Source organism: Molossus molossus, unplaced genomic scaffold, assembly GCF_014108415.1.
Source record: "Molossus molossus isolate mMolMol1 unplaced genomic scaffold, mMolMol1.p scaffold_m16_p_6, whole genome shotgun sequence".
Classification (NCBI taxonomy): Eukaryota; Metazoa; Chordata; class Mammalia; order Chiroptera; family Molossidae; genus Molossus; species Molossus molossus.
This window is the reverse complement of record NW_023425399.1, coordinates 76293976-76318373: the sequence shown is the minus strand read 5'-3', so window position 1 is coordinate 76318373 and position 24398 is coordinate 76293976. Positions and strand designations below refer to the sequence as shown.

The window sequence follows — 24398 nt, the reverse complement described above, 5'->3', positions numbered from 1 at the left end:
TTATAGTACAATATACCCAATTTTAAATGCAGCCATTAAAAGCAAAGTTTTAAAATAATTTTTAATGTCAGAGGAAAATGTCACATTATCATGCTTAATAAAAAAGCAGAGCCCTGGCCAGTTTTCTCAGTGGTTAGAGCGTTGGCACACGGGCCAAAGAGTTGTGGGTTCGATTCCAGTAAAGGGCACGTACCTTAGTTGCATTTCATCCCCGGTCCTGGTCAGGGTCGTGCAGGAGGCAACAAATTGATGTGTGTGTGTGTGTGTCTCTCTCTATCTCCCCCTCCCACTCTGTCTGAAAATAAATGGAAAAATATCCTCGGGTGAGGTTTAAAAAAAGCGAAATACACATGATTCCACTATGTTACTATATGCTTGAAAAAACATCAAGGGGTTTAGCAATTGATAACTCTGGGAAGTTGCACTATAGCTCGCAATAACAACAGGTTATTGTTGTCTCCCTTTTTGTCTCTTTATAGTCTGGGTTTATCATCTGGAAAAAACATTAATTTGACTGGGCAAAAACTTCCACCTTAAAAATATTTATTGAGAAGATAACAAAGGTATAGATATTGCCTATCAAAGGTAATAAGCAAAATCTAAGGGTATTGCTTGGATTTAAGTGCTCCAGTTCCTTTTTGTAGCAACCTGCCAACAATTTATTTATCCTCAGGGATATTCCCTATAACCCTAAGGTCAGAAAATGCAAACAGAAAACTTCATTCTGACATTTACTCAACAACCGCATGCATACAAACCTGGTAAGACAGCATGGTGAGAGCAGTTTACTCTCTAATTTGCCTGGGTTCAAATACCACTTTCCTGTGATCATGAACAAGTTTCTCACCCACTCTGAGTCTCAGTTCCATCATCAGTGATGGCTTTCACATAGAGTTGGAATGAAACTAAAATTCAAGGACACATTCAAAATGCCAGCACATAATGAATATTTATCACTGCGGGTTACATTTCTAATACTTTGTCCAACACCTTTGCTTTCATTCTCACCCTATATCAGAACTCTCAACACAAAGTGGCTTAAATAAAAAGAAGTCCAGGAGTGCCCGGCTAGGGTGGTTCAGCGGTTGAGTGTTGACCCATGCACCAAGAAGTCACGTGTTTGATTCCCAGTCAGGGCACATGCCCAGGTTGTGGGCCCAATCCCCAGTGGGGGGCATGCAGGAGGCGGCCAATAGAGGTTCTCTCTCATCGATGTTTCTATCTCTCTAAAATCAATAAAGAAAAAAAAAAAAGAAGCCCAGGAGCTGGGCAGCCCTAGAAGGTCAACACAGAGCTTAATGACACCATCTGTTTGCTCCGTCACCCTCAGGGGATAGCTCCTCTCTTGTAACAAGGTGGCTGCAGCATTTTAGGCATCAGATCCATACAGGACAATGTCCCAAGGTAAAAAGGACCTTTTCCTGGGTATCTCTCTTAGAAGCAAAGACATCTTTCTCAAAAGCCCTCAGCATAGCTCCTCTCATGTCTCAAAGGTCAGAATTTGTCACATGCCCACACCCAATCCAGGAACAATTACCAGTTTAGTTCAGAGAGCTTTGGACAGAAAAAAGGGCTGGCCTTCGCAAAGTACATCCCAAGGGCAACTATGGTAAATGCCAGAGCAAAATTTGTGTCCTGATAAGGAAAGGGAAGGGGGCAATGGATGTTAAGGCAGATCATTCAATGGTGTGTCTTCTCTACTCCCCATTGCATGAAGCCTTTTCTACTGTAAATTTTGAAGGTGATGTAGGTGGGAAGTAGATGAGGATAGATAGCTGACTTATCCAGGGAAGTTGGGGTGAAAGGGCCTGATGACAAAAGGAGGAGGGAGAGGGCTCAGTACACCAGCCTGACCTACCTCATAGTTCTGTCCAGACTAGAGCAAGTCCTGTTGGAGTGTAAACTGGGACAGTACGAAATCAAGGCCAAACACATAGCTGGTGTGAATACAAGGTGATAATGAATATTGCCTCATTTGAGATGAACAGGAATGTCTATGTATTTGAGTTGCAGATATCTATGGAGAGGAGTGGTTGGCCTTCAGATCCAGATGAAGAACAAAATCCCTTCAAAATCAACAATGAATAAGTTATGACCACATATCATCTCCAACCATAAAATAACCCCTAAAGAAAATAAAAGACATGTAAGATACAGGTCCAGCTTTGAAGACTTTAAATTTTGATGAAAGAGTCAAAAGCAACAGAAGCACTTCTGATTTGAGAGCAATACCAGATCTTCTAAAATGAAGGGCTAGAGAATGCTGTGCAGAGTAGAATTATGGCAGGGGCTCAGTGAAGTTGGGAAAGAGATGGCTGAGGGGCAGGATGCAGGAAGCAGCCTAAGCAGTGAGTAACCCCGGATAGGTCAGGATTTGGGTTCGGGTGGGCAGAAGAGAGAAGAGAGAAGAACCATGAAATGGGAAGAAGAGTGGTAACAAGGAGAATCCCCTGACAAGGATGGAGACACTCTGCTGGAGTAGTGAGAAATTATTTGGATAAGAAGGGGGGGACTATAGGAATCGAATTTCATGTATTAGGCTTGGTGGGGCACTGTTTGTTTGGGAGTGGGCCACTTTAAAAGGATTTGCCTGGTGCCCTGGCCAGTTTGGCTCAGCTGTTAAAGTATCTGCCTATGGTCCAGAAAGACCCAGGTTTGGTTCCCGCTAAAGGCATGTACTTAGGTTGCAGTTTGTCCCCGGCCCTGGTTGGGTGGTGCAAGAGGCATCCACTTGATGAGTCCCTTTCACATTGATGTTTCTCTCTCTCTCTCTCTCTCTCTCTCTCTCTCCCTCCCTCCCTCCCTTCCTCCCTCCCACTCTATCTGAACAAAAAACGGAAAAATATCCTCAAGTGAGGATTAAAAAAAAAAAAAAATTAAAAAAAATAAATAAATAAAAGGATTTGCCTGGCTGTGATGATTAGTTTTTTTTTCCTTTTGGGACCTTTTTGTTTTTTGTTGTTGTTTTTCAATGAAGATGAGCTTAGCCAGGTGTGTGGGGTGGTGTGTAGGCATATTCTATCCTGGGACTTTGACAAGAATCCCATCAGCCCCCTGGCCAGAGATGCACGGCCAGAAACAACTCTGAGCGGCAAGTGTGGTAGTGGAAAGGGAATGGGCTTTGGAGCCAGACAGACTAAATTAAAAGTCTAGCCCATCACTCATTAGCTAATTACTCCATTTCATCTCTCAGAAGCTTAGTTTTTTTCATCTTTGGAATGGGCATAATCCCCACCTATAGGATTTTTTATAAGGAAAGCACCTGGTACATAGATAACACTCAAAATGTCATTTCTTGCCCTGGCCAGTTTGGCTCAGCGGTTAGAGCATCAGCCTGTGGACCGAAGGGTCTTGAGTTCGATTCTAGTCAAGGGCACATACCTCGGTTTTGGTTCAGTACCCGCCCTGGTCAGGGTCATGCAGGAGACACCCAGTCCATGTGTCTCTTTCACACTGATGTCTCTCTCTCTCTCTCTCCCTCCCACTCTGAAAATAAATGGAAAAATATCCTCGGGTGAGGATTAAAAAAAAAAAAGTTGTTTCTTTCTCTTCTTTCTATTTGTTTATCAAAACTATTAAAACAACTCCTTCAGTATTTGATCTTATCTAATAATGTTGTGTAACAGCTTCACAACTGCGTCATCCATAGGCACTCGAGGCAAAGAAAAGGCTTTGAGCCTTTCTTGATTTAAATATTGAAATTTTCTATCAAATTTTGGAAGTTTTTATTTTAAAATTATTTTAAACACAAAGTAATACAATTTATCTATAAAGGGTAAACATTTTTACTGTCATTAACTTTTATTTGTAATTATAGCTTTTAATTTATAAATTTAATATTCATTACAAATTCAATTGAGGAGCGGGAAGGAGGCAAAAACAGTGGTGAAAGGGAGAACAGTAGATTGCTATAGGGCAAGGGTGTGAGGTGTCCACTTTTACTTTAGCTTTGAATTTTCTAGAAAGGCTATTATTGTCTTTTATACATTAAAATAATTTTTTTCATTAAAAAAAATATGATTCTTTCACCTTTACTTCCCCCAAACCAACCCAGGGCAGGCAGCAAGCAGTATGTGTGAGGGCGTAGACAGCTCCCAGGATACTCCAGGTGTGCGGCATAAGGCCAAGAGGAGGAGGTGACAGGTGTCATCAAAAGGAGGGCCATGAGTATATTTCAAATTGCCCCCTCACTTTCAAGAAGGAAAATACCACTTATTATTGGTTCAACCAAAAGGCTTGTTTCCTGGATGTTTGGAGGGAGGACAGGGAGAGACCCAACAGAGTCTTAGAAAAGGACAAGAAGGAAAAGAAAACTTGGAAAGAAATAAAAGTGAGTGAAAAAAAGCTATTTGAAAGGGTGGTGGGATGGTGGGTGACTTTGTGTCTCATGTTTCATTTACATCGTCATCATATTCATGCTGTCATGAAGGTTAACAGTCATCTAATACAGACCATGGTCTTCGAAAGATGTGTGTGTGAGGGTGTGAGTGTGGGAGTATTGTGGGTGAACCTGTGCGGGGGAGATGTGGAGACTACAATGTGGGAGGAGTTTGGAGTGAGAATGTGTGTGCTTGTGTGACGGGAATGTGGAGGTGCGTGGGGCGTATAAGAAAAAGTGTGAGTGTGTGCGGAGTGAGGGTGTCTGGATAGCGTTGTGTGTGTGGAACGTGGAGCGTGTGCTCGGTGTGATGTGTACAATTTGGAGTGTGAGAGTGTGGATTCAGAGGCGTGTGAGGGTGTGAGTGTGAAGTGCCGTGTGTGTGTGTGTGTGTGTGTGTGTGTGTGTGTAAGCACACAAGGCGTGCGAGTTTGCAGTGTGGGTGAGGTGGGTACGTGGAGGGCATATGCGCGCCCCCCCCTCGCCCTCCCCACCTCTCGCTCACCCCCACCTCTCGCTCACCCCCACCTCTGGCTCCACCCCATCTCTCGCCCTCCCCCTACGATCCGCCCTCCACCCCCCCCCTGGTCCTCCCTGCCCCGCCCCGGCTGCGGCGCGCGGGTCGTGCGCGTGGGGAGCGCGGCGCGGAGGCCGCCCCTGTGCGGAAGGCGGCGGGAGCCCGAGCCGGAAGCGCGGTCCCCCGGCGGCCGCGACATGTGCAGGATGTCCTTCAAGGTGAGCGCCCGGACTCCGAAAGGGCGTGTCGGGCCGGGGCCAGACCGCAGCGGCGACCCCGCACCCAGAGGCCGCCCGAGCCGCCGCCGCCGCAGGGCCCGCGGGGTGGGGTGGGCGCCGCGGGGTGCCGGGGGGACGGAGGAAGCGCCCGCGCTCGGACGGCTCCTGTCCTTTGCGGTTTGGTCGTGTGCGCTTCGCGGAAAAGCTCTCGGTGCGGAGGCTGCAGGGCAGGTGGGCCTGCGGCGGGGAGGGGGCGGCGGGAGAAGCCCTCGGTCTGCGGGTCCTGCAGCCGCGCTCGCAGCGACGGGCTGCGGCACGGATTCCCGGTCCTGTGTCCCCGTTTCGGAGCGCCAGCCGGTGGTTGCTCCTCCGCACGGGGCCCTTTCTTGGACACTGAAGCTGGGTGACCAGCACAGAGTGGAGTTGTAATTGATTACGAGGCTAGTGTCCAAAGGAGTCATGTCTTAAAAGAGTTTATTAAAGTCATTCCATTATATCCCCACATTTTAGGATGAAAGTGAGGTTAGTTGATTTCCCTCTATTGAATGATTTTAATACAAATAATAGTTAAAATTCTGAGCTAAAATGTGCCCAACTCTGAACTAAGGGCATCACCGTTCATCTTCTGAATCCTCAAAAGACCCATGAGATTTACTTTCCTGGCTCTTTTTTTTTTTTTTAAACAAAAACAAGAAAACTAAAGCATGACCAGTTAATTAGCTCCTCTCACAGTTTTGCAGCTGGTAAGTAAACAGTGTTAAGATTGAAACCAAACCCTAGTGTGCCTGGCTCCAGAGCCACTGTAATCCCTTCTCCTGTAGCTCATGTAAGCAGAGGAATGACACGGTGAAATTCACTATTTGGAAAGATATCTGGCTACAGTTTGGACAGTGGAGCTGGGAAACCAAACAGGAGGATGTTGGGGTCATCTTGTTAAATGGTACTGGATGAGGGCATGGAAGTCAAAGGTGGAAGGATGTAATTAACAAAATGAGTGACTTTGAAATGTTTAAATCTACAGAATTCAGTAATTGATGTTGTTCACAGAGTTAGGGTAGGCCAGACAGGTAAAGAGAAAATGTTCAGTTCAGAATATATAAAGCTTAAGGGTTGATGGGAGTCCAAGAAGAGATGCTGAATAAATAGATGTACAAACTGGGAGCCTAGGAGGGTAATCTAGGCACCAGAGAGATGAGATTTAGGGGTGAGCAGTGTTAAGTGGTAACTGTACCCACGGGAATGAATGTGATTATCCAGTGAGACCATGTGAAGGTAGAAGATAAGACTGAGGACAAACTCTTGAAGATCAAGACTTAAAAATGAGGAGAAAAAGAGAAGCCCATTGAAAAAACTGAGCAGGAGATACATGAGAACACACAGAAGCATGTGCCATTATTTAAGCCAAGAATCTCTAGTCTTTGAATAACGTGGAGAGGAACTCCGAGTTAAATACCACAGAGAAATCAAACAGACTGAGAATTGAAAAGTGTCCATTGAATTTACACAAAACAATCACTGGTGACCTTGATGAGAGCAGTTTCAGTGAAGTGTGGGGTGCAGGAGCCAGATTGCAATAGCTTGAAAAAAGAGTGGGTGGAAATCATAAGTGTAGAGAACTCTTTCCAAAATTCTGCATGAAACGGTGGCTGTAGCAGGCAACCAGACTTGGCTAAGGGTTTATTTGCTTTAACATGGTAGATACTTGAGTATCTTTAAATGATGATAGATATCTCAACAATAAAAACACAGCCCAATTTTAAAATGGCCAAAGGATAGGAAGATATGCAAACAGCCAATAAACCACTGGAAATGTGCTCAATGTATTAGCCATCAGGGAAATGCCAGTCAAAACCACAGTAAAATACTACGTCACACCCACTAGGATGACTGTAATCAGCAGGACAGACAATGACAAGTGTTGGCAAAGATGTGGAGAAATTAGAACCCTCATACATTGCTGGTAGGAAGGTAAAATGATTCAGTCTGGTTATTCTTCAAAAAGTTAAACATAGAGCCCTGGCCAGTTTGACTCAGTGGTTAGAGCGTCGGCCTGTGGACCAGAGAGTCCCGGGTTCGGTTCCCGCTAAGGGCATGTACCTCAGTCGCACTTTGTCCCCTGCCCTGGTTGGGGTCGTGTGGGTGGCGACCACTCGATGTGTCTCTCTCATGTTGATGTTTCTCTCTTTCTCTCTTCCTCTCTCCCTCCTGCTTTTTCTGAAGATAAATGCACAAATGTCCACGGGTGAGGATAAAAAAGAAATTAAACATAGAGTTACCACATGACCCAGCAATTTCAGTCCTAGATAGATCTATATCTATATATCTATATCTATATATACATACACATACACACACCCAAGAGATATTAAAGCATATGTTCACACAAAAACTTATACACAAATGTTCACAGCAATATTATTCATTATAGATCCAAAGTGGAAACAACCCAAATGTCCATCAACTGATGATAAACAAAATGTGGTATATATTAGTCAGCTTGGTCTGTCATAACAGAATGCTGTAGACTGGATAGCTTAAAAAACAGGAATTTTATATTTCACATTGCTGGAGGCTGGGAAGTCCAAGACCAAGCTGTTGGCAGATTCCATGTGTGGTAAGAACCATCTTCCTGGCTTGCCAGCAGCCACCTTCTCGCTGTATTCTCAGATGTGAGAGAGGGAGCTCTGGTGTTTCTTTTATTTTAAGGGTACTAACCCTACTGAGACAGGGTAGGAAAACAATATAAGCAGAATAGGGAAACTGAGACAGTTAAACTGCAGCTTGCAGCCATCTAGTAAATTCTATCTTCCTTAAACCAAAGACACTTGAGAGTAAATGGTTTGCACTTCTCCTTCCTAACCAGAGGGTAAGTGGCTTAAATCACCCTACTCAGGGAGACATAGCAGAAATCCAATTAGTGCCATTTGCCGACCACACCCAAGGACAGATGAAGTTAAGACAATAGATCTCATTTTGGTAGTAAAGCTGATGAATATATTCTATTGAGGTCCTCCCCTAAGACCTCCCGTAAATGCCCAGCATTTAAAATCCCTCAAAAGGAAGGTTTCAGAGTGTGTGCTCCCTCTCAGGAGCACACCCGTGCCTTCCCCTCCCTCTTCCTCTCTTCTTCCCCCACAGGCAAGCATCTCCTAAACTTTAAGGAAACCCACCAGGGCAGCAGCAGTTCATCCAGGCTAACCCCCCAAAGCTGTCCTCAAGCCCCCTTTTCTCTGACTTCTTACTGAGCCAGAGCAGACCAGCCTAGGCTCATTTCCCCAGCCCTTTCTTGTTTCATTGTCCCCAGCTTCAAGAAACATCGTCTAAAATTCACCTAGATTCGTGTTGTGAAATTTTCCCTTCACGAGGTCAAGAACCCACACATACCACCTGCCGGCGCTGGGCAGAACTGCCAAGGGCCAGGTCCCCTTTCCAGTAACACTATCATGGGGCTGTGCTACCCTGGCCTAATCTACGCTGAAGTACCTCCCAAAGGCCCCGCCTTGTGATACCATCATTTGGGAGTTAGGACTTCAACATAGGAATTTGGTGGAGGAAGAACACAAACATTCAGTTCATAAGATGATCTATTCATACAATGGAATCATTCAGCCATAAAAAATAAAAAAACAAAACAAAAACTGAAGTACTGACATGCAGCAACATGGAAGAACCTTGAAAACATTATGTTAAGTGAAAGAAGCCAGACACGTATTCTATGGTTCTATTAATATAATATGCTCAGGATAGGAAAATCTGTAGAGACAAAAAGCAGATGTATTGGTTGTCAGGTGCTGGGAAAGGAGGGGAAGATGGGAGTGATTGTTAATAGTACAAGGTTTCCCTTTGGGGTGATGGAGTGTTCTGGAATAGTATGGTGATGGTTGTAAGACCTTGAGAACACACTAATTAAACACATTGAGTTAAATGCTTTAAAGGAATAGATTTTGTATTGTATAAATTATACCTCAATAAAAAAAAGTATTTAAAAATGGCAGAGTGCTGCCCTGGCTGGTTTGGTTCAGTGGTTAGAGTGTCAACACGCAGACCAATGAGTCACGGGTTCAATTCTGGTCAAGGGGCCCTGGTCAGGTTGTGTGAGAGGCAATCAGTCAATGTGGCTCTATCACATCAGTGTCTCTCTCTGTTTCTCTCTCCCTTCTCCTGCTCTATCTGATGATAAATAGAAAAATATCCTCAGGTGAGGAATTAAAAAAAAAATGACAGTGCTGAGAAGGCTTGGGAGGAGAGAGGCTAACTTTGCTGATGGATGAGGTACTAAGGAGGTGGGAGGGACAAAGTGAGCAGGGCTTAGTTAATTGTAGGGATTAACTATAGACAGGTGGAGGAAAACCTTTCCATTGGAGAAGAGGAAAGGAGGCGAGATTGAGCGTGGATATTGGTGTTTTGTACAGTGAAGGCCAGGATGAGGTAAAAATTTGGCTTGAGCAGAAAGGGAAGTGCCAAAATTTTCGGTGAAGAACAAAGAACGATCAGCTGGCAACAACTACCAGGTGAGGTGAGGCAGAGGATGTTGAAAACCAGAGGTTCGTACACCTGACCACAAGAGCAGTGTCTGGAAACCAGGTGAGGAGGGCCCACCCTCGTTTCCCACCACAGGGCTGGTGTGGGAGAAGGTCCAGCCTTACCAGGCAGGGGTGCTCCGGAGCTTTTGGCAGGAAGACAGAAGAAGCACTGTGTCCTCGGTTAAGATTGAGGAGTTGATTTTCCATGAAGTTCCAAATGGCACAGAGGAAGGCTGGAGGGGGAGGGGAACAGAGTCCCAGGCCAGTGGACTAAGCCTGCACTGGCCCCAGCTCACATCATATCAAACATATTAAAATGTACTCACAGCCCTGGCAATGGTTAGAGCATCATCCTGTGGACCAGAGAGTCCCAAGTTCAATTCCCACTAAGGGCACGTACCTGGGTTGCAGTTTGTCCCCGGCCCTGGTTGGTCGTGCAGGTGGCAGCCACTCATTGTGTCCCTTTCACATCGATGTTTCTCGCGCTCTCTTCCTCTCTTTCCCTCCCACTCTATCTGAACAAAAAAATGGAAAAAAATGTCCTCGGGTGAGGATAGAAAAAAAATGTGCTCACAGCCCATAATAATAATAGAGACTTTGTTGTATATTTTTGGAAGGATTTTTATAATATTGCTTTTAAAATTGTTTAGCCATGAATAACATTTAATTTACATTTGTCCATGATTTTTCTGCCATTGCCATATATAGTCCCTAATTTTCATTAGTGAGAAAATCAGACCTACATATTACTTTCATATGTCATCAATATTTTAGGGATACCAATTGTAACAATTAAACAAGTTGACAAGATGGTACATTTTGTATTTTTTAAAATTACAAATTCATTAACTCTGACTTTGGGGCCATAGATTCATTGTTTCATTTCCACAGGCCCCTGAAAGGCTACTAGGCCCTAGGCCCTGGGTCTCCAAAGCCTTTGTTTTAAAGGCCTAGCCTTGTTGGCTGAGTCTGTGGGAGAATAAACAGAGCATCATAAATCACAATTTAGCCTCTGCTTGATGACTCAGAGTCGCCGTGTGTAGGGCTGTTTGCTTCTGAACCACATGGACCCCTCCGCATCTATTTTTTATCCTTCCTCCATTATGCTGTCAGCAGTCACTTCTCCCTGCTATCGGTTTGCCTCCGGTAAACCTCCCCTTTCACAGTTGGCAGCTCCTAATTTGATCTGGTTGGGAAAACAGACACATGTTCTTTAGAATTATCCTTAAAGTAAAAGCAGACTCAGAATGCAGGCCATAGCCTTTTTGTGGAATAAAGTTCATGGATTTCAGTACATCGACTTTTCCCTGTATAACAGCTGTTTTACCTACCCCAGGCTTATTCTTCAGGGCTGAGGTTGCCAAAAGCTTATCACAATTAGGGGGTTTAGAGGAACACAGGCAGGTTACCATAACAGGTGAGTGACATCATTGGGTAAAGAACACCCCCCAGGTCTTTCTTGAGCATGTGCTATCCAAGCAGACAAAGCATCTCAATATTGTGTTTCATCTTGGTGATAGAAACTGCTCATGCCTTGGCCAAAAGTACAGGGGCTTGTAATGCATATTTCATCCTTGTTTAAAAGTATGTAAAGTTGCTCATCCACTCCAGTTCACCCATCAGTTGAAATTATTTGGATGAGCCACAGGAAAATAAATTAACAAAGTCATATGTTTTTTAACAGCTTTATTGAAATACAGATCACATACATGTAATTCACCCATTTAAAGTATTCATTTCAGTTTTAGTATAGAGTTGCGCCACCATCGGCAGAGTTAGAATATTTTAATCACTCTGAAAAGAAGTCGCATACCCGTTTGCAGTCATTTTCTCTATACCCCAAACTTCCTGGTATTAGATACTGCTTGTTTAATTTCTATTGCTATAGATTTGCCTACTCTGGTCATACACGTTTTAAACAGATTTTAAACATAGTATTGAGTTCTGAGTTTGTAAATAATGGTGTTATATAAATCCTACCTCTAAGGCAGAATGCCGGGGGCAAATCTTTTTTTTTCTCTCTCTCTTTTTTTGTTTTTGTTGTTGTTAGTCCTCACCCAAGGATATTTTTCCATTGATTTTTAGATAGAATGGAAGGGGAGAGGGAGAAGGGAGGGAGAGAGAGAGAAAGAAACAAATACTGAAATGAGAGAGACATATTGGTTGGTTGCCTCCCACACGACCCCCGACCAGGGCTGGGGATTGAACCTGCAACCGAGGTACATGCCCTTGACCAGAATTGAACCCGAGACTCTTTGGTCTGAGGGCCGATGCTCTAAGCCAGTGGTTCTCAACCTTCCTAATGCCGCAACCCTTTAATACAGTTCCTCATGTTGTGGTTTCCCCCAAGCATAAAATTATTTTTGTTGCTACTTCATAATTGTAATTTTGCTACTGTTATGTCTTAGGCAACCCTGTGAAAGGGTCGTTCGACACCCCCAAAGGGGTCGCGACCCACAGGTTGAGAACCTCTGCTCTAAGCACTAAGCCACCCCAGCCAGGGTGCAAATTGCTTTTTTCTTTATTGATTTTAGAGAGAGAGAGGAAGGGAAAGGGAGAAAGAGAGAGAAACATCAATGAGAGAGAACATCGATTGGCCACCTCCTGCATGCCCCCTACTGAGGATTTGGCCCACAACCTGGGCATGTGCCCTGACCGGGAATCAAACTGGCAAACTCTTTGGTGCATGAGCCGATGCTCAGCCACTGAGCCATACTAGCCAGGCAATTCGCTTTTTTCTCTTCTATTTCCTATCACTTAAAGAAGTGTAACAATACTGACACTACAGGGTTTAGGCTTTTTGAGAGTTTATTAAACATTCTGAAAGTTTCAAGTACTTAGCACAAAGTGGAACAATGGATTAGAATAGCCAGTAATACATCAAAAGCATCTTTCTGCACATGGCTTCTCAGTCCTTTATTGTATCCTTATTTGATGTGGCCTCTAACATCAAAGAAATACATTATTGAATAACATTCATGTTCTCTTGACTGACTTAATAGGATACAACTGAAATCCACATTCTAAACTCTTTTTTTTTTTTTTTTAATCTTCACCGGAGGACATTTTTGCATTTATCTTCAGATAGAGCAGGAGGGAGAAAGGGAGGAGGAGAGAGAGAGAGAACAAAACATCCATGTGAGAGAGACACAGACTGATTGCCACCCACACAACCCCTACCGGGGCTGGGGGCAAATCACAACCAAGGTACATGCCCTTAGCGGCAACTGAATCCGGGACTCTCTAGACCACAGGCCAACACTCTTAACCGCTGATTCAAACTGGCCCGGGCTCAACTCTTTTTTAAATCAATAATTTAAATCTCTACCTTCTCTAGGCTTTTAATTGGAATTCCAGTTCTGTGTAAATAACAGTTTCCCTTCTATGTTTCCTGTCCCCTTCCTTCCTGTCCTTAATTTCTGGTAGTGTGCTAATGAACAGTGTACGAGCCAAAATTCTGGCAGTAAATGAGGGGAAAAAGAGAAGAAAATGTGGCATATGTGGAAGTTTACGTTTAGTTTTTCTCACAGGGTAATAAGATAGAAGACCTCAGACTCTGGACTCAAACACACGGGGGTGAATCCTGTCCGACCTTTAGTAATTCACTTCTGAGCCTCATCTTAAAATGAAAGTATCAACACTTACCTGACAGGGTTGTTCTGGGAATTAAATGTGTCAGAGCAGTGAAAGTGTTTAGCACCTGGTTGATACAGAGCACGGTCAGCAATGGTTGTTGCTGTTCCTCATAATATGACGACCAACACGCCTGAGAGGCTCGCTGGCCTTGTTGAGATGAGAGAAATCAAGAAAGAGGTGAAGTGGGCATAGCATGGTTACTGACGTGCTTGGCGATATGTGTGGAACATTGTCACATGCATTGTCTCCTTTAAAGACTAAAGGGCTCCCCCTTGGTCCACTCCACAGCATTGATGGCTTTGTGCATGCTGTACCTGAGGAGGTTTGGGGTTACTCAGGAAATGTGTGCATGGACCCCAAAGAGAAGTAAGGTCAGGGGACTTTGCACCTTGGCGGAAAAAGAGTTTGAAATGAGGATAGGAAGGAGGTCACTGGTCCGTGCTGCCTACTCCTTGCTGTCTACAGGAAGACAATTCCACAGGAAGGCAGGACAGTGTGATGGCCGAAAGGGCAGCCACCAGCACCAGAAGCCTGTGACCGAAGCCTGCCTTGTCATTTCCCACTGCAGTGGGATGGTGACAGTACCTACTTCACTGAGCTACGATGAGGTTCAAATGAGCTAGTACATGCAGACAATATACCAAATGGTGCAAAGTAAGCATTTAGTTATTAGCTCAAGATTCCTGCCCTCCACTAATGTGTCTGCCCCCGTGTGATAGGAGAACTTGCCCATTTCTTTGCTAGACCTTTCCACCTAGATGCCCCTTAGGCACTTGAAACAGCATGTTTAAAGTTGAACTTACCCTTTTTCCCAAAACCTGTCCCTCATACATTATTGCCGACTTTTATGAATAGCACCACATCGACCAGGCGCTCAAACCAGAAACCGGAGGGTCAGTACAGGCTCCTCCTCCCTGCTTTCCTGCGCATACAGCCGCAGACCAAGACTGTTCATTTTAGCTCCCCGAAATGTCTCCTGTCTGGCTCACCCGGCCAGTCCACTGTGGCCTCAGCTCGGGCCCTCATCCTCGCTTGCCCCGTGTATGCAGCAGTCTCCTAACCCTCACAGATACCCGTCTCATCTGACTCCAGGCCTCATCCACTCTCCCTGAGGCTGCCACAGGAACCTTCCTGCAACACTAATGGATGGTCTCTCCCCACCATAAAACCTTCCTCGACTCGCCCATGCCCACCAGGGTAAAGTGCAGACTCTGTTGGCATGGCACAGCAGACCCTTCAGGATGTGGCCCCGACTACCTGCCCTGCACAACCCCCTGCCCTGCCTCCTCACACCCTTCATTCCACCCCTTCCAAGGTGGGGATGGAAGGGCCCAGAGGCTGTGGGGAGCCTCCACATCTTTGCCTTACCACCCTGTCTGCCTGGATGCATGTCACCCAGGCCCCTACTCATCTTTCGGAACTCTTCCCAAGAATTCCTTCTCTTTGAAGCCATCCTTGGCCACCTTCCCCAGGTAGAATTCACCATTCCCTGCTCTCCCAAGTGTCTGCACTCCTACTCTGGCACCTATAGTAACTCTGATGCCTCTTGACTTGACTTATTTTCCTTCTGGGCTGTAAAATTATTTGTGAGCAGAGATCGGATGACTCACACCACTAGTCCTGAGCCCTGGCCAGTGCCAGTGTCCCTTGCACATGCTTCTGACCAAGTAAACGAATTAGCCTGGACAGTATTTTAACAAGCTGTGAGGGCTGTGCATTTATAGCTAGATTTCTTGTGTGTTTACTATCAACATGCATTTATGTGTATTATCTCATTTAATCTTCCAACAGCACCCGAATGAGGTATTATTATTATTCCCATTTTACTGGGGCAGAGAGAAGTACATAACCCACCCAAGGTTACAGAGCTGGGAAGTAGCAGGGTCAGAACTTGAACTCCACTCTTTCTTACCCCAAATTGACTACTCTGTCATGCCTCCACCTCCCAGCAAACCAAGCCCTCGAGCGAAAAGTGAAATATGTACAGCTTTTCGCAAAGCTTGCTTTCTAGAACCTTATAGGAAACCAGGATGTGTAGCCTGAGCAGGAGAGGAATCCCGAATGCCATCCTGGAGGCTCCTGGCTGGGGAGCTCTTGATGGCAATAAAAGATTGTGGTTTGCTGATAGGTTTTTTTTTTGGTACGTGCCCCTAGCAGGAACCAAACCCGGGACTCTCTGGTCCACAGGCCAACGCTCCAACCACTAAGCCAAATTGGCCAGGGCCGCTGATGGTTTTTGAAAGGTGTTTAGGGTTAATGTGAAATAACAAAACCACTGAAAATTATTTATAATTCCTTACCCTCTAGTTTCATGTTCCAGGAAATGCCAGCAGAGCTGCTCCCATGGTGCATGTTCAGCTCTCTTCCTAACCTACCCTCTCAAACTTGGTTTTGGCCGCGTGCAGTCCCTTTATTAAAGAGGCATTGTTTCATGATTTATTATACAAGTCAAGCCTGCCTTACTATTGCTTCACCCAGTTAATAAAAACTATGACGTGCACAAGCCACAAACACGGGGTGTGAACACCACCGTTGCAGTTGTCCGAAAACTCCTGGGACCGTGAAATGTACACCTTCGGGGAAAGCAAATGGCTCACCTGGAATTTGAGGTGACTTTTTCCCCCTCCTGACTGAGCCAGGAAACTATTCAAAGTATGTTTGTAATCTGCTTATCGCTCCCCGCTTGGCCGCGCTCTCGTCCGAGAAGACACAAGGGCACTCGGCTGTGTGTGTGCTGAAGGTTCTGGAACGAAGTCCTCACACACCCACTGGCGCTGAGCGTCCACTTAGGTGGCTCCGTGGACGAGCTTCAGCTGTTGGTGTTTTCCCTGTAACTTAGTGAAGGGGAGTTAGGTGTTGTGTTTATTACCTTGTCCGTACACTTAAAAGGCCTTGCATAAAAGGGTCAGGCAGGTGTTTTAAGCCCACTCAAAAAAGTCTTTCTGTTAAACAATTGGAACACTAGCAAATTTTCTGAGACCAACAACATTCTTTATTTAGTACCAATAGTCTGAGTTTAATTTTGCCTGCTGATTCTAACTTTGTAAAGAAAAGGGGAGAGAGGGAAGGATATGAGCATTTTTAAGCATTTATCATGTGTGGGGCCCCACAGTTAACCTATATCATTTAATTCTTATCTTTTTAAAACAATTTTTTTATTCATTTTTTTACAGATGTTTCTCCTTTTTCCCCCATTGACACCCTCCTCCCGACCCCCAACCCCAGCATTGTTGTCTATGTCCATTGATTATGCATACATGCATATAAGTTCTGTGGTTTATCTCCCCCTCCCCATCTCCTCTTCTGAGGTTTGTCAGTCTGTACCCTACTTCTATGTCTCTGGGACTATTTTGTTCGTCAGTTTGTTTTGTTCATTATATTCCACAAATAAGTGAGATCATGTGGTATTTGTCTTTCTCTGGCTTGTTTCGCTTAGCATAATATTCTCCAGGTCCCTCCATGTCGTCTCAAAGGATAAGAGATCTTTCTTTCTTACAGCTGCATAGTACTCCATTGTGTATATGTACCACTGCTTTTTTATCCACTCATCTATTGATGGACATTTGGGCTGTTCCTAATCCTTATCTTAAGCTGTAGAGCAGGTAATGTGATCTCTGCCTAAGCAAGAGGAAACTGAGACCCGGCAGGGCCAAGTCCGGAGTGCAGGGCTGGGCCTGAGACCCAGAGCTGCCCGGTTCCAAGCCTGTCCTCCCCGCCGCCCCCACCACAGCTGCTCTACATTTCGGAGAAGGAAGTTTTACTGCCGCCAGCTCTGCCGCCCTCATTCTGGAGACCTGTTTTCTAGCTCTGTTCTTCTGTAGGTCTGGTTCCAACATTAACTTTTCAACTTTAAAATAGCCCAGCATGAAGGATCCATAGGAGGACATGTAACAGCATTTTCTGCCCAGAGTTCTTGGTTCTCAACTGCAACCCTTGGCAGGTTCCAGCCAAAGCAAAGAAAATGAGGTGGAAAGAAGGTGAGGCCCTTACCCAGACCGCTGGAATTGGGTAGAAGATGTTGAGGGCACAGAGAAGGTGCTAGTAAACTCCTTTGGGACATCAGAATTGGAAGCGGTTTCTCTGCTTAGAGGTGAAGAGAGATTTGGGAACATTTCAGAGAGGAAATAGCATTTAAAAAGAGCCTTGGCCTTGAAGGATGGGGAAAAACTCATTTTAAGCAAAAAGGAAACTGTGAACAAAGACACAGAGGCAGGAAAGTGAGTACATTGGTGGGAAATAGGGTATTAATAGCGCTGTATTTATTATCAACAGCTTGCTCTTCATAAACAGCCTTGGGGTTCAGGTATCCGCTATAAAACTGAGTTCCATGACCCAGTAGATTACAGGTATCTGTTGGTGGAGGAGCAGCCCTGCAAATGATATGACACATCTGGAAACTGCCTTTTGAGTGGTGTATATGTGCGTAGAAGTGGTCGTGTTAACTGACGTTGATTTTAAGGTCCTGTTTCATTTTGCTTCTGCAGAAGGAAACTCCACTTGCCAATGCCGCATTCTGGGCCGCGAGGAGAGGGAACCTGGCCCTGCTCAGGCTGCTGCTGAACAGCGGCCGGGTGGACGTGGACTGCAGGGACAGTGTACGGTGGACTCGTTCGTATACGCGTGCCAGGAGCATGCCACGGCCCCCGGCTGGCATGACAGCACCTCCTAAACACGTTTCCCTTACAGTGCTCTACTCTTTCATGGGTTTGCTTGCTTTGTCCTTTTCAAAAAGTCCAGGGTACCGTGATGAACTTAACAGTGTATCGGGGAAACAGTTACACACATAAAACAGGAGGCCCCAGTAGGGAAAGAGACACTTCACCTCACCAGGAATCAGCACTGGCAGATTCCGAGAAGAGATGAGCGTTTAGTCAGAGAACTCAAACCAGCTGCTTTCATGAAAAGGTGGAGATAATTTAGAGCAGAAGGGGGCTGCTGTGGAGGTGGGAGTCAGGTTTCTTCCTACAAGGATGAGAGAACTGAGAAATGGGAGACTCCCCGGAGCTCCTCATTCTCTCATTGCCTTTGCAAACATCAATACAACTAATTGGCAATTAAGGGGAACTAAAAATAGACACTACTGCCCATTGGCAGACTAAGACAGCCCCTCCCTCTCCAGCTAGAGGTAATGATTTCTCTGTACTCAGCAGGCTTTCTCCACATCCCTGGGGACAAGAAGGACCTCAAATGAGAGAGAGAGAGAGAGAGCTCACAGACATGTTTTGATTTTGAGATTTAAATAAAAATGTTTTTTCAAAGGAGCCTTATTGTTTTCCTGAAAACAGGATGTGCCATTTCCAGCTTTTATTGCACAAATGTGGTAATTGAGGTCAGCCACCAGCCCGAGGGCCATATCAGTGTGCTCCTGTTCCCCCCCTGGGCGTCAGTCAGGGTATCTTGGGTTTGCACCTCCCGATCCACCCGTACCCTTCTCCAGCTTCCCGAGTCCCAGCCTCTGAACTGTATGGCCCATCCCAGAGGACTTGCTTCTCTCTGCCTTCCCGTTGGGTTTGGCCAATGGGAGCATTGGCAGGAGTCAGAGGGAGAAGGACAGAGATGTTGGGGAGCCCAGTGCCCCCTCCCCACTGCTCTTTCTGGCAACAGCATCTCAGAAGCCACCCCCTTCCCCTCGTGCCTTCAGGCTGGGCCGGCGGTGGACCCACTCTTACTAGCTCCCCGTGCGACCGTTCTTATAATGTCCCTGCACCCAGGGCACAGCTTTATAAATAGTCTCTTTGTTAAACTTTCTTCCACTTATCCCAATTTGAATGTAGCATCTGTTCTTGCCAGGACCCAGACTGAGACGGTGTCTTGGGCACCCGTGGACTGGCCATCCCGCTCTTACTTGAATCTTGCTGGGCAGTAGGGCCACACTGGGCAAAGCTGGAGCAGGGACGCTGGTTTTCACTGTGGCCTCATCTGTCCACGTTGATGATCACTTTCATCTGTTTTCTCAAAGCCACTCCTTTTCAGACATCCCTATGACTATCTCCTGCTTTCAGCTTCCCAGGGTCACCTCATCGTGCCACACACGCCCTTTCCCCCAGACAGCACCCCGCACTGTCAGCCCCTTCAGTGCCCTTTCTCATCAGAGGCCCCCTCCTACCACCGCCTCCTTTCCCCTCCGAGCCCACGTTCTGTCTCTCTGCTGAGTTACCCAGTAGCTATTTTGACTTTTCTAAAAATTGCTTTTATAAATAGATACTAATATGTTTTTAGGTTACTCCTTGTTTAAAACAAAATGTCATTTTATTAGAAAATTTCAAGAAAGATGATTCCTTAACCCAAAGGAGCAAGTCTAAATGATGCTGATTTCAGACTCTCTTATTTTGAAAGGGCTTCTAAGATTGATTGAGAGACGGGAGATGTTTGGGAACAGTGCAGGCCTTTGTCCCCCCCAAACTTCACTGGGTGGGTTTCTGCCTCCTCCACATGCCACCTGATGTGGAGTCCGGGTTCCAGGATGGTTTCTCCTTGTGGTGAAGTGTCTCTGGACTAGTACTGCCCTCATCAATGGGACCAAGCCTCGGGATCACCAAGGACACCTGTGAGAGCTGATAGACTGAAAGGAGAGGCCCCAGACCTTTGCTGGGAACTGCCCTAACCTCAAGTGTGACCCCATTCAAACTTTCTCAGTAAACAGCCTTGTAAAGGACAAATACGCATTATCCCCGGGCCACCCACTATAGGCAACATTTTGGTTTGCTAACGCTCATTCACCTTCAGTTCCTAGATTAATGCTGTCTTTAAAGATGTTTATAGTTTTTGCTTTGCTCATCTCTCTGACACTTTTACCACAAAGATGTGCAATGGCAAGGTTATTTTGGACTTTTTGCACATATGAATGTATATATTTCATCATCATGTTGGTCGTGGTCTACCCTACATTTATATCCACAATGTCCTCTGTTCAAAATCAGCCTGTTTTAAAAGATATATTTTAACATCAGGTAATGAAATGAAGTAACCTTAATTGTTAGAGAATTAAAATCAGTCAAGCTAATAGGTTTCGAATATAAAGGAAATATTTTTGTATAGCAAATCATCAACAGGTACCACTTCTTTATTCTCTTTTTCCTTTATCTCAACCTCTGACTTTTTTCTCAGTTGACCATCATGTAGAATTGAAATACAAGCTATAAAGAGACACTTTTGGTATTTGTTTCGTTCATTTTTCCTTATGTTAATACAGATGAGCCTAACATTTTTTATTTTCTTTTTAAAATATCCAAATTAAGTGCTCTGTGCTTCCTCTGGCTCATGATTGGTTTTTATTTTGAGATCAGTGTGACCCATGGTAAAAATATTTTCTCACCCTTCATGTAAAGAATATAATCATAGCTTATCAGTTTAGATTGGCTTTAAATCAAGGGTTCTTTTTTTTTTTTTTTTTATCTATAATCTAAATAAAAATTGTTCATGTTCAAGAGAAAGTTAGTATACCAAGCTTGCCATTCCAATCTTGGAAAATATGGAAGAAGGCGTTTAACTGAATAATGGACGGTACATTCTAAGTGAAAGTCTTACATTGAAATACCAAGTACAGTCATATGGAGTAGAGAAAGTACCACAGATCACTTCTCTGAAGACATTAGCTTTTCTTGACTGCCTGTACCTTTTCTTTATAGCAAACAAGGCTTCCAAAAGTAGCATTGTCGTTCACAGAAGTCAACAAAAGCCAGATGACAGATGATAACCTAACATTTACTGAACTGTTATAATATTATTTTAATGTCTAACATTTGCCAAATAAATATCTAACATTACTGTGCTAAGCCCATTGCCTGAATTTTCTTTTTCCCATTTCATTTAATCAGGTAGATACTTGAATTATTCCCCATTCTACAGATGAGAGAATAAGCCTTTGAAATGTTAGATAACCCACCCAAGCTCATACTGTCAGGGACTACTGAACTCTACTGCCTTCCTACAAAATCCCACAGATGCAGATAACGCTCCTAAGAGTCCCTTTTCCCCGCCCTACACAGCCTTCCTCATGTGCAAAACCTCTGTCTCTTGTCATCCACTCCTGGAAGGCAGGTTGCTGAGTGTGCAGAGGTGGTGGCTTAGATTACAATGTCAAGCCCTTGGTGACGATGAATTAAATACAAAGGTTCACTTGAACTGGAAGGGTCCGCGTCAGATGGTACTCCTCCAGTCCTTGAATCTGAAAGCTGGAAGGGACCTTGGTCACTTGTCCAACCCCCCCCCCCCCATATTAAAAATGAGGTCAATGAGCTCCAGGGATTGTAAGCAACTTGCCCCAGTTACACTTTGGTTAACAACAGAGGTCTACTTGGTCCCAGGGCTCCTGACTCTTCTGTAGTCTCTTATTTCATCACAGTGCCTTCATCTCTGCCTGAATCAGTTTGAAGATAAAGACATCCAAACCCAGAAAACCAACTGGTACCATTCAACCCATGCTTTGCATTAAAAGCAGTGTTTTGGTTCAAGAATAATTTTATATGAATCATAAAATGATATCATTACGTCACTACTGTTTTAAAATGCAGTAACCATGGTTCACTTGGACCACATTTCTGAGGGTAATGGAAGAAGTACATTTTCCATGGAAAATTCCAGCCTCAGCAATCATCACTTGGCTTTTTCCCCCATCTAGTCTACATTATAAGACTACTCATAAGACATGTATCACTGAGGGAAATGTGCTTGGACGTGCCGAGTGGTGCTGACCTCTCTGCATCCTCCTCTCCGGGACCCCTCTCTGACATACGATGGCCTAACCATTTACCTGTCTCTCCTGCCTCCAGTACGGCACCACGCTCCTCATGGTCGCCTCCTACGCTGGTCACATAGACTGTGTGAAGGAACTTGTTCTCCAAGGAGCAGACATCAATCTCCAGAGAGAGGTAGGTCAGGTTTTGCACTTGAGTAAGAATGACCCAGGTGACAGAGGCTTGATGCTTTCAAAACAGTGAATTGTTAAGATGGGTAAGAGTAATCATTGCCTTTCTCCTGTAAGATACTAAAGCCCAGATTGCAGGCGTCATTATGTCTAAAACAAGGCCCAGGGACTGACCATTGGTTGTACTTAAGTTGAACATGTCTTCTCAGGCATGTGTTGCAGTCAGATAACCAGACCTCTAACCACATTCCTGAAACACGCCAGTATTTTGTCACAAGCTTAAATCAATTGTTCCTTCTTCCCTTGGGATGAGATGCTCTAGAATTTATAGGATTTTCATAGAGATCATTATATTTTTAGAAGGACTGTGTCGCCAACTTGTTCTTAATGAGGGTCACTCGCTAGACTATCTCAACCACCCCTTGCCCCCAAGCCATGTTTTCGAAGGACTTCTCTGGCTGGCTGTGTGTTACATAAGCTCCCCCCACTCCAAAGCCCATGTGGTGAGCATTGGATTAAAATGTGAGCCTGGTCCCACACTTCATTCCAGGGCAATCTCGGAGTTCCATCTGGGCAGAGGATACTTTCTTGGTCCCATGTAGAGAAATAGTGACAGGCTCGGACATTTGAACACACTTTGGGATTCAGGTCTGAGAAGGGTTCGTATATTTCCAAGACAACTTAGGGCCTGGGAAAGTGCCCTTCATGGAGACACACCCGCAGCTCAGTCCTCACTGACAGACCAGAGATGGGTGTTTGGGGACAAGCTCCAAAACAAACTGGAGTGCCAGGTGTTCCTTGATACACTTTTTTTTTTCTTCACCCAAGGATATTTTTCCCTTTATCTTCAGATAGAGTGAGAGGGAGGGTGAGAGGGAAGAAGGGGGAGAGAGAGAGCGTGCGAGAGAGAAACATCAATGTGAGAGAGACACATCGATTGCCTCCTGCACAACCCTGACCAGGGCCAGGGACTGAACCACAACCAAGATACATGCTCTTGACCGGAATTGAACCCAAGGCTCTTTGGTCCTCAGGCCGATGCTCTAACCGCTGTTCAAACCGACCAGGGCCCTTGATCCACTCTTATTCGAACGCCTGCCCTACAGTTGTTTCAGAAAGGACAAGTCATTGTCCACACTTCCGTCAAGCAGTGCACCTCGTCTTGTGGGCTGGACTGCCGCCTGGTGTGGAGCAAATTACAACGCACCATGTGTAAGGGCTGATGTTCCATAGGGCATCTAGAAGTCTCATCTCCCGGTGGGCGTCGCCTTGGCCGTGGACCATGGGAGAGTGACAATGGACAGAATCCAGAGTCTGGTCCTTCGTTGCCCTGGACCAGCAAGCCTGGTCTATTGGCAGGAGCAGTATACAGACTACAGCAAATTCAACCAGAATCTTCTCACAGACAGATTCTCCCGAACAGTTTCCGTAACTGAGTCATTGTTAGGTCATTTTCACTTCAGCAGCTGTCTTTTTGGAAGAAAATGTTTGGGCCCATTGAGAATTATAGTTTAAAATTACCCTTTTCTTTTTTTATTTTTCCTCTTCTGCTTTACAGCCTTTGTTTATTTTAACTTTGAAGAAGAGAGATTTTCTCTAATAAAAACAATGTGATCCAGCTCTGCTTGCTCAAAAACTATCCTTAAAGGCAAGTTCAAGTGCACAAAAATACCTGAGAAAGCTGCGAGAAGAGAAACATTTGTTTGATTTCCAGCCAATGTATGGTTTTTATGGTTTTGTGTTTATATTGTCTGATTGGTTCCATTTGCTCAGCTCATGTTCTTGAAGAGGTAAACTATTGTGCATTGAACACAGTGGCCCTTGAAGACTTACCGAAGTATGCCCAGTGTGGAGGTAACCTGTGTGGCTCAATAATGATGCGATGTAAGTTCCTGGCGATCCCCTGAGGCTGTGGGAGTCTGGGACAATAAAGCTGCTAAGCCAAAGAGGCCCCAACCTCACCTGGCGTGTTCTGGAATCTGCAAGGGCGTGCCTTGCCGTGCTGTGGAACTTACAGAGCAGACTTCTTCTGCCTTGGTTTCTTTGTAAACCATTTTGCAGTATCAGAATATTTGTTTCCAAAAAAAATACCTGCCACTGTTTTCTTAGTTTGGCTATCTAGACACACAGCTTGCTAGGCAGACTACAAGCTAGTGGGCCTGGAGCTCATTGCTCTGGAGTTCAGCAGTATTGACTGAGTAAAACGCTCAGGCGTGGAAGCTGTACGCGTGCTTGTCACGAGGCCCTGGGTTTCCGGAGT

The 24398-nt window shown here is 45.0% G+C and overlaps 1 protein-coding gene across 1 annotated transcript in view; it reads left to right on the top strand.

Moving 5' to 3' along the window:
- Positions 1–5054: 5054 nt before the first annotated feature.
- ANKRD29 (ankyrin repeat domain 29) overlaps positions 5055–24398 on the top strand; it is a 46105-nt gene continuing 26761 nt past the window's right edge. The window contains exons 1-3 of the mRNA XM_036245509.1: positions 5055–5113; positions 17757–17867; positions 22044–22142. Of these exons, the coding sequence (XP_036101402.1) occupies positions 5093–5113; positions 17757–17867; positions 22044–22142 (231 nt within the window). The 5' untranslated portion in view covers positions 5055–5092. The remainder of the gene's footprint in view (positions 5114–17756; positions 17868–22043; positions 22143–24398) is intronic.